General features: G+C 36.8%; 1 protein-coding gene across 1 annotated transcript in view; it reads left to right on the plus strand.

The window, feature by feature from the left end:
- Window positions 1-11,415, plus strand: part of LOC106871557 (uncharacterized) — a 46,301-nt gene that overhangs the window by 19,139 nt on the left and 15,747 nt on the right. The window contains exons 6-8 of the mRNA XM_014918060.2: window positions 5,629-5,903; window positions 8,678-8,754; window positions 10,716-10,830. Of these exons, the coding sequence (XP_014773546.2) occupies window positions 5,629-5,903; window positions 8,678-8,754; window positions 10,716-10,830 (467 nt within the window). The remainder of the gene's footprint in view (window positions 1-5,628; window positions 5,904-8,677; window positions 8,755-10,715; window positions 10,831-11,415) is intronic.

Consider the following 11,415-nt stretch of genomic DNA (forward strand, 5'->3'; position numbering starts at 1 on the left):
CAACGAGATGTTATAATCACAACAGCAAGAAAATATGTACATGATCACCTTTTACGAAACTTCATTGACTTTCATATATTTATATTGATATACATATATATATGTGTGTTTGGGTGCGTGTGTGTGTGTGTATATATCTATCTCTATATATAAAGATGAGAATGTGTGTCTGTCTGTGTATCTGTGTGAATCCCTAAAACTCGAGAGCTACACAACTCTCTTTTACAAACCCAGTGAAAATACATATATTTCATATGTCAAAGAAATTCAAGCAATACATATAACACCAAAGTTAAAAACATTCCCAACAATTCCACAATCCCCAACCTCCAGAGCTTTTGAAGAAACTGTTATCATCAACTGACCAAGATTCCTAACATTTGCAAAACAAAATTAGACAATACGACGCTGTACTACAGATGACATCATTTGGAACCACAAGAGATTTAACTGAGGCAGCATTCATCCAAACTTTCAAGATTCAACCTCAGATTTATCATTGCATTGTCTCTCTACTACCTCTGTCAAATGAATCACCAAAATTGGCCTTTCATTATTTATAATCTGTACCTGTTTGTTTGGTTACGAAATAAGATACACAAAAACGTGTTTCTGAATTACGTGTATTTACTTTATATACATATGAGTTGAAAACTTTCTTCTAGCATTCCACCTAATATCTATGTTCCATGCTGGCATGGATTGGAGAGTTATTAATGTAGAAATATGGTATCGTAGCTACTAACAGTTGAGGGTTGCGTAGTCTAGACGGCGTTTTTAGATTTCATTATTCTCTTTAACCCGGGCAACGCCGGGTGTTTCTGCTAGTTATTAATATTTTTTCTCTATTGTAACAGGTGTTATTCTACTCAGTCACCCTTCTACAAGATTTTTGTTGCTAAATATTCGTCATGATTCTTCTCCACTATCACTTTAGTATTTAGTATTAGTGTAAATTCATAGTCATCCATACATACAGGCATGTCCTTTGCAGGTGCTGGTGCCACATAAAATGCACTCAAACCGGTGCCACGTAAAATACACTCACGCCATGTAAAATGCACTTGTACTGGTGCTGCATAAACACACTCATGCCAGTTGCATGTAAAAGACACCCAGCACACTCTGTAAAGTGGTTAGCATTAAGAAGGGCATCTAGCCATAGAAACCTTACCAAAATAGACAACTGTATTCTGAACAGCTGGCCAACTCCTGTCAAACTGTCCAACCCATGCCAGCATAGAAAACGGACATTAAACAATGATGATGTCTGTCTATTGCATACATTTTCTCCATCAGTTCACAATGTTTTTATTCTTATCATTTAATCCCATCCTCTTATCTGTAATTGTTGCTTTGCCCCAATTTTTTTTTTAATTAAGCAGACCTATGCTCATAGGTTATCAAGCTATAACCAGTCTGTCTTTATAAGATAATTATATGTGATTTGAAAGAGATTTAGTTGCTAATTTCAGTAGATCAAGTGATACCACTGTTGGCTTGTCTATCTGTAATTTAATACTGTAAAAGGTTCAGTTTACCATCGCACGAAGCAAGAGCACTGTATGATCAAAATCATCCCATTATTGCACTGCTGAGCTAAAGCCATCCCTTGAACCAGGATCATAAAATAATATGCACTATAGCTTTGTTTCAACCAAATCTGTTTTTATCTGTGGACAATTTATGAATGACAATAGTCACTAGAATCATTAAGATAGTAATGTTCTGCACCAACATCAATCAAATGTGGTGTGGGTATAAACGAATCAGTTAATGTTTACTTGTGAGATGTGAGGACCAATGTTTTGAACAAGGCTCTTCACCTCAGAATAAATGAGTAACAAAAGATTTCTGCTTGAATTGCTTAGCTGTATATTTAGCAAGTCAATTACTTCGTCTTCCAACACAGGAACATATTGTTTTGGTTGAAATATAGGTATCAAGAACCAGACTTTTAAAGATATTTCTTAAATTTTCAATATTTATGCTGCATATTTTGGGGAAAAACAATTTGAGAACGTTTAATTTTTATCTACCAAGATTCTTGCTTATGAATATATCTATTTCATTTTTGGAAATAGCACACATGCACAAATATAATTGTAAAATAACAATTGATAATAGTATTCTTAGTTGTTTCTAATTTTCCTTAAAATAAGGAGGACAATAAGAGAGAATTTATTAACAGCAGTCCTCTTCCTCATCATCATTGTTTATTTATTACAACTTGCTGGTAAGACAGGCATGATTACATGTTCACTCCATATCACATATCACATTCCATCATGAGTGTCTTAAGCTCATCTAGGTCTCGACAGTGGTTTTGGAAGGACACCCAAGGTTCATGCTCCCACGGGTCAGTTTCCAGATTATAGCTTGGTTGGCCAGACAACTCATGTTGTTGCTGACATTGCTCAGCAAGCTTCTTGCATCTTATTATCTTGTTGGTCAACTAGGATAGGTTGTCATACACTTGCTTATCAATCACTTTCTACATCTAGCTAATAATGAAGGCCAAGTTTCAAACCCATAAGGGAGGAGTGTCTCATTTGTTGCTTTGAAGATTCACTTCTGGAAAGATTTGAGGTTCAGGCATTTATTATATCATTGATCACTTTCCAGGCAAGGCCAGCTCACATTTTGATGTCCCTTTCTGAGTTCTCTATGAATGATCCAAGATACTCAAAGTTGGAAACTCACTTGAGTAGCTGATAGCTATTTTGCAGATTGTGTAATCCATCTCCTTTCTGTTCAAATATAGAGCAGTTTCATTGCTTTCACTTTATACTCTAGACCAGTGGTTCTCAACCAGGGTTCATATAAGATATTGTTGTTAAAATTTATATGTAATAAATTGGTTAGCTTCAGTAAGTTCCATTGAACCTTATGGGGTATGACCAATTGAGGCACTTGGTGCTACATTGATGCTTCTTTTCTTTCTCTTTTTTTTGTTTTTCTTTTGTAAAATATATTCCTTTTCACTGAATTAACTATTTTAAATGATGTGAGTTTAAGCACGAACATTTAATTAACATTTATGTATAATGTATAATATTTAACATTCTTGCATATATTTACATATATTTCCATGTTTCAATAAATTACATTTCATCTTGTCTAGAAAATAAATTGGTTATACTTCTACAATACACAAAATATTTTAATAATTATTTTTATACAATTCCTAATAATATAAAAATATGATGGGATGCTTTTTTTTAACATCAAATAACTAGGAGGGTCCAGGGAAAATAGGAATCAAAGAGGTCCATAGGTGCAAAATGGTTGAGAACCACTGCTCTAGACAGAAGGGCCTGATCATCTGTAATTTTGTCAGAGAACGAAGTGATGTCGTTTCTAAAGTCCTAAAGTGTCAGTGTCACCAAACCAGCTCTCTAAGACTTCTTTATTAAGGAAGGATATAATGTTAGTGTAGAAACAACAGATCACATCGCTGAAATTGTTTGTTTCTTCTATCAATTAAATGTTTTACAAACATTGAGAAATGGGTTAAATATAAAGGAAAGGTCAAATGCAATAGTTATTTTTATATTCAGAATTATAGTATTGAGTTGAAAGAGACCAAATGCTGCCTTGTATATCTAGGGTTTTTTTTTTTTATAAATTCACCAATCTTTATATTTTTTTTTTGTTAATATTCAAATTGTAAAATTAACTAAAATTATATTTTTTTTAACCATTTAACTACCAAACCTTCTGTTTCCTTAATAACATTCCTCATCATTGTTTTCATCATCAATTACAATCTTTTTAACGGATTTCTCTAAGTTCTTTTTTTTTATTTGCCTTTTACTAGTTTTAGCCAATTCTTAGATCAAATAAAATCTCCATTATCCTATCACCTTTATCCATATTTTTCTTGCCGCCATTCTGTCACTATTATTCTTTGACATTCTTTTTCAGGTATTACCTTGATTATTACTCTCTGACATCTCTATATATTTGCTTTGTTCATACATCCATTCTTACAATTAAAACTTTCTTCTAAGTTCAAGTATTGAATATATATTATATATATATTTTCAACTCAGCCTTCATATACTGTCTTTTTTTCTGAAGTACAGAACCATATGATATTTTGAGAAATTTCCAATTTCTTTTACTATTTCTCAATGTTTGTAAAACAGTTAAGTTTTATCAATATGATATCCTCCATCAATTAAGGCATCAGTGTCACAGAGGATGCTCATATGTAATGAGTAACTTTGAATAAACTTTTACACTCCAGGTATCAAAAACATTTCAGATCTAACCATGCCACTGCTGATTTAGGTTGAAAACTCTTCACTAAATGTGAACTTTCAAGTGGCTTCCACTTATTGGAAGACTTGATCTGAACACTTTAATCTAATAAAATCCTGCCCCTTGCAGCAGTAAATTCTATCTACCTCATGGTGCACATTTGGTTGAATGAACAAGCATAAATTATGCTCACCTGCTGACCTGTAATTGTGGAGGGAACCTGTGGAAGCCAAGCCAAAATAGAGACTGGAGTCTGGTGCAGCTCTCCAGTATATCAGATCCAGTCAGACTGTCTTACCCATGCCAGCATGGAAAACAGGCGTTAAGTGGTGGTGGTGGCAGCAATGCCAGAATTATTGTTATTATTATTATCATCATCATTATTTAGGCAGCAAGCTGGCAGAATCATTAGCATGCCAGGCGAAATGCTTAACAGTATTTCATCTGCCGCTATGTTCTAAGTTCAAATTCCACTAAGGTCGCCTTTGCCTTTCGTCTTTTTGCAGTTGATAGATTAAGTACCAGTGAAACACTGGAGTTGATGTAATCAACTAGCCCCTCCCCAAAAATTTCAGGCCTTGTGCCTTTAGTAGAAAGGATTATTAATGCCAACCTCTCCTTCATTGGACACTAAACTCTGCTTGCGAAGACCTGTTGGGGCAGGTGAAATCGAAATCGTGGTTGAACCAAATTCGATGACTGGCACCCATGCCAGTGGAGCACTAACAGCACCATCCGAGTGGGATCACTGCCAGAGCAGCGGTCTGGCTTCTGTACCGGTGGCATGTAAAAAGCACCATTTGAACGTGATCGTTACGAGCATCGCCTTACTGGCAATTGTGCCGGTGGCACGTGAAAAAACATTCAAGCAAGGTCATTGTCAGTGCTGCTTGACTGGCTCCTGTGCAGGTGGCATGTAAAAAACGCCATTTTGAGCGTGGCCGTTGCCAGTACTGCCTGACTGGCTCTCGTGCCTGACTGGCTCTCGTGCCAGTGGCACGTAAAAGCACTCACTACACTCTTGGAGTGGTTGGCGTTAGGAAGGACATCCAGCTGTAGAAACTTTACCAGATCACATTGGAGCCTGGTGCAGCCATCTCGTTCGCCAGTCCTCAGTCAAATCATCCAACTCATGCTAGCATGGAAGGCAGACGTTAAATGATGATGTTGATGATGATGAACACACTGGATTTTTAATTATACATACATTCAGAGCATTGAATGAAAAACAGCACATTATTTTCTTAGATACAGGATCCCAACCATAAGTAAGTATAACTATATTTGTATAATTAGAATTGGTAATGCATATTTTCTTGAATTATGTGTTTGTTGAATCTTAACTGTGAACTTTATTTCTAGAATCTGCTCCACAAATGGTTTCACGGGAAACTAAATCAAAGAAATCTAAAAAGAAATCAGCTACATCTCACATGCATAATTCTGAGCAACTTGAACCTAAACCTGCAGTCATGCCACCACTTGAAGATATTGGTTTCAATCTGCAAGAAAAGGAAGATAATTCTGAATTGAATACCTCTGCTCTTGGAAAAATTCTAAAGAATGATTATGAAACTGTCTCCTTCGAGAATGGAATTAGATTATTTGTTGGGAACTTTCCATATGGTACCAGTGAGGTAAAGTTTTATTTTAGGTTACTAAAATATTAAGAAATACATTTTATATTTATTCATTCATTTGTTTAGCATCCATTTTCCTATACCATCTTGGGCTGGCTAGGGGCCTTATATGTGCTAGCATTTTACTGCCAGATGCCCTTAACTGTTTTATAAGTCAGGGTTGTTTTATTCCAAAGGTTTTTTCAAAAGTGCAGAGTGACAGGTCATAATATCAACAAGGAATTTCAACAGCATTACCATTTCACTCAGGCAATGACAAATGAAGAGATGGAATACCAATATAGGAAAGTGGTTATACACCCTGCTTTCCTATATTAAATTCTGAAGAAACAACGAAACGCTGACTCTGAACTATCAACACAACAATATTTATTTATGGAGGAAATAGGCATGGTTGCTGAGATGTTGGAATGAGCTGTCCCCAGAGTTGGAATGCTGGAGAGACAGTTTGACACGACCATGCTCATGGCCGGCCGGCCGAGAAAGAGAATGAATAAGGGCGCCAAACTTGGATATTGATGACTGCGCATGAGACAAGGCGTTACTACACCAACATTTGTTTTTACACACACACACTATCTCTCTCTCTCTCTCTCTCTCTCTCTCTCTCTCTCTCTCTCTCTCTCTCTCTCTCTCTCTCTCTCTCTCTCTCTCTCTCTCTCTCTCTCTCTCTCTCCAGGCCTCTAAAAAATTTAGTCTACTATTCTCATTCACAAAGCATTAGTTGGCCCAGTGCTAGAGTAGAAAACACTTGCCTAAGATGCTACATAGTGAGGCTTAAGCCTGAAACCATGTAGTTGAGACATGAACTATTTAACCATGTAGCCATGACTGCAGCTAGCATTAAGAAAATATAAATTCTCACTCAAAATAATTCTGGACTTAAGGCTCTTGGTTAATTATTCTAGAGTAAAAGTAAATATGTGTTCCTGTTTATTCTCTCTTTTTTTTTTTACTCTTTATATTCTTCTGCTAAATCCTTGACCAATTAAACATCCCTCTTAATTTGATATGTTTTTTTTTCTACATTGTAGTTGTAAATGTCCAGTTATGTTAGATGTTAGAGAACAGTAGTAAAATACATGCAAGCATTTAAAAACTATCCTATTTTTCCATATCCTATCTTGATCACAGATTGGATATTGAAAGATAGGAAGGTGATAGGAATGGCATCCAGTCTGCCAAAGCAGACATTGTGACTTGGTGCAGTCCTCTGGCTTGCCAGATCCTACCAAACTGTCCAACCCATACCAGTATGAAAAACAGTTGTTAAATGATGATAATGATGATATGTTTCCTCTACAAGCAAAATCATGAGCTTGAGAGAAGCAAGAAAGTGAGCAATTTTTAATGTATACAGATTTCTTCACCTGTAAACATTTCTTGCACATATAGTGTTACTGGAGACAGAAGCAAAATAATATTTCTACTTGTAAAATGCATATTACATGAAGTATGAAACAGCCAGATCTCTTCACTGATGGGCATTTTTTTAATATCTTAGTTGAGGATAAATTTGATCAACTGAGAATCTAACCTTTGTCACATTCAGTTGACCAGGAACTTACCTGGTATATCAGTATGCAGATTGCATACTGATATATCTTTTATTTATCATTTATTTGTTACAGTCATTGGACTGTGGTCATGCTGGAGTACCACCATGAAGGATTTTAGTCAAGTAAATTGACCCTAGTACTTATGTTTAAGCCTGGTACTTTTGTTGCTCTCGTATGTCAAACCTCTAAGTTACAAGGATGTAAGCAAATCAACATTGGTTGTCAAGCAGTGGCTGGGTACACACACACACACATATACCAGACTTCTTTCAGTTTCTGTCTACCAAATTCATTCACAAGGCTTTGGTCAGCCTAAGGCTATAGCAGAAGACACTTGTCCAATGTGCCACGTAGTGGGATTGAATACCAGAACCATGTGGTTAGGAAGCAAACATCTTACCACACAGCTACACCTAATCTAAAATTAAAATAAGCACAAAATGGAAATTGGTCAGTGTTACACCCATGTTCACTTTTTTTTTTTTAGTGGGCTGGTCTTGTGAGACTGGTAGAAAGACAGAAAATAATCCCAAGAGTGGAGAACTGTCCTGATTGCTGGTATTTTTTCTGGACTGCCATGTTAGCTTGGCGCTAACTATTAATATCCAGTACCACTGCTTTAGAGAGACTTAGAAATATTAATATTTCTATCATAAACAATTTTTCTCATCTAAAAATTACGTATATATTCATAAACCTAGGCATGGCTTAGTGGATTTGATAGATGGAAACTGAAAGAAGCCTGTTGTGTGTATATATATATGTGTGTGTGTGTTTCTCTTTGTGTTTGTTTCCCACCACTTCTTGACAACCAGTGTTGGTGAGTTGGCGTCTCCATAACTTACCAGTTCGGCATGAGATTGATAGAATAAGTAACAGGCTTAAAAAAAAGAAAGTACTGCAGTCAATTCATCTGACTAAAATCTCTTCAAGGTGGTGCCCCAGCATGGCCATAGCCTAATTACTGAAACAAGCAAAAGATATTTTTGTAGAAAATTAATTTATTTACTGTATCAGATATTATGTAATTATTGTTGTAAGCTTATTGTTGAACATGTCATTACCAAATAATAAATACTAAATAGAGAACATGTGACCTTAATTATACAAAGCTGAAATGACCCACTAATCATCAAGCCCACATGCTCTCTCATTTAGTATTGTGTATTTTTTAACTATTGCTACATGTGTATTAATGTATGAACTTTGCAGAATGACTTGATGGAACTTTTTCACCCAGTCAACCCTTTGTTTGCACTTGTTAAGAATAGTGATAACAAGAAATATAGGTAAGATATATCTTTCATCTTTTTGTCTTTTACTTCTTTCAGTCATTAGACTGTGTCCATGCTGGGGTATCACCTTGAAGAATTTTTACTCGAATGAATTGCTCCCCAGTACTTATTTTTTGTTAAGCCTGGTACTTGCTCTATCAGTCTTGCTGAAGTGCTAAGTTATGAGGATGTAAACATACCAACACTGGTACACACACACACACATATGTACACAACAAGCTTCTTTCAGTTTTCATCTACCAAATTCACTCACAAGGTTTTTATATATATATATATATATATATATTTGGCAGGTCTCACTAATTTGAAACCAGTTCTATAATTGTTAATGCACAAAACTCTCTCCTCATGCATCACATTGTATAGTCTGCCAGTTAAAGAAAAAATATGTATACGATCATGTTTTGAATTCTGTTTCCCTGTTTGTATTATATATCATTTTTTGTTTGTATACATAAGGATCCAAATAGAATCGGGTACTTGAAAAGATATGCACCTGTGGTCCCCGCCTATGGGGTTGATAAATATCAAATAGGATATTCCGGTGGTGTACACAAAGAAAAACCAACTTTATGAGTACTTAGCGCCTAGGGGCTGGTTCAAAGCATACATTATGTTGATTGTATGTTGTTGGTGTCTGACATGTCATAAGTCCCTATGGTGTAGTATAAACAAATGAATGCTAACAGACAATGGATAATTGTCAGCTCGTTACAGCTGTTTCTTATGCATTTTTTAAATAGAAGAATGAAAACATTACTTCATTGCAAAAAACTGTAATCATCAGATGAAACATAATTTCAAAAACAAAAGAACATCCCAAGAGTACAGCAGGGACATGGCTGAAGTTGTGTCCCTGCTGTATTCTTAGGATATTCTTTTGTTTGTAAAATTATGTTTCATCTGATGATTACAGTTTTTTGTTAAATGTAATGTTCTCATTCTTCTATTTAAAAAAATGCATAAGAAACAGTTGTAATGAGCTGACAATTATCCATTGTCTGTTATCCATCATCATCATCATTTAACGTCTGTTGACCATGCTGGGATGGTTTGATTGGGCTGGCACACTGGAAGGCTGCGCCAGGATCCAGTCTGATTTGGCATGGTTTTCTACAGCTGGATGCCCTTCCTAATGCAAACCATTCCATGAGTAATGGGTGCTTTTACATGCCATCAGCACAGGTACCATTTGCATGACACCGGTATCTGCCACAACTGCAATTTTGCTCGGCTTGATGGGTCTTCTTCTCAAGCATAACATAATGCCAAAGATCTTAGTCACTAGTCATTGCCTCTGTGAGGTTCAAAGTTTGAAGGTCATGCGTCATCTCCACATCCCATGTCTTCCTGGGTCTACCTCCACCACAGGGTCCCTCCACAGTTAGAGATCAGCACTTCTTTACACAACTGTCCTCGTCCATACACATCACGTGACTATACCAGCACAGCCATCTCTCTTGCACACCACATCTGATTCCTCATATGCCTAACTTTTCTCTCAAGATGTTTACACTCTGTTGAACACGCATTCTGACATTGCACATCCAGCGAAGCATAATGGCTTCATTTCTCTCAAGCCTACACATGTCTTCAACTGTTATAGCCCATGTTTCACTGCCATGCAGCATAGCTGTTCGCACACAGGTATCAAACAATCTGCCTTTCACTCTGAGATAGAGGCCCTTTGTTGCCAGCAGGGGTAGGAGCTGTCTGAACTTTGCCCAGCCTAATCTTATTCTCACAGCTACACTCTCGGAACAACCACCTCCACTACTAACCTGGTCGCCTAGATACTAGAAGATATCTACTACCTCTAGCTTTTTCCCCTGGCAGTTGCTGGATTCTGTTTTTCTCACATGTTAAGCATTTATTATGCTAGTGCAACTTCCACATACAAAAGTTAGTTTCTCTGTTAACCTTACTTTGATGTTGCACCTTTTTTGTGTCAAGAGCTTATATTGGGTGCATCTTATGGAGTTTCTACCTACACCTTTTTTACAGATTGAGCAGAGCTATCTACCTGACGGGATTTGTGATGTGTCTGCCTTCCTACTTATTGAGACTTTGGTTTTTACAAGATTGGCTCTAAGGCCCTTCGATTCTAGACCTTGCTTCCACACCTGAAACTTGTCTCGAGTTCTGATAGTGACTCAGCTATTAGAGTAAGGTCATCAGCATAGAGAAGCTCTCGGGGCATCCTGTCTTGAATTCGTCTGTTATTGCCTGGAGGACTATGATGAATAAGAGGGAGCTGAGGACTGATACTCGGTTGACCCCTACCCAGAATTCTTCACTGTACTCGTTGACAACCCTCATCTTACTGACAGCATCTCTGTACATGGCTTGTACAGCTCTCACTAACCACTCATCTATCCCTAGTTTCTGCATTGACCACCAGATAAGGGATCGGGGGCCCCTGTCAAAGGCTTTCTCCATGTCAACAAAAGCCAGGTACAGATATTTATCTTTGGCTAGGTATTTCTCCTGCAGCTGTCTTACCAGAAATATAGCATCAGCGGTGCTTTTCCTGGCACGAACCCAAACTGCATCTCATCTAAACTGACTCTCTCCCTAATTAGTTGGGCTATGACCCTCTCCATGACTTTCATAACCTGATCCAACAACTTGATACCTCTGTAATTATTCATATTT

Source organism: Octopus bimaculoides, chromosome 6, assembly GCF_001194135.2.
Source record: "Octopus bimaculoides isolate UCB-OBI-ISO-001 chromosome 6, ASM119413v2, whole genome shotgun sequence".
Taxonomy (NCBI): domain Eukaryota; kingdom Metazoa; phylum Mollusca; class Cephalopoda; order Octopoda; family Octopodidae; genus Octopus; species Octopus bimaculoides.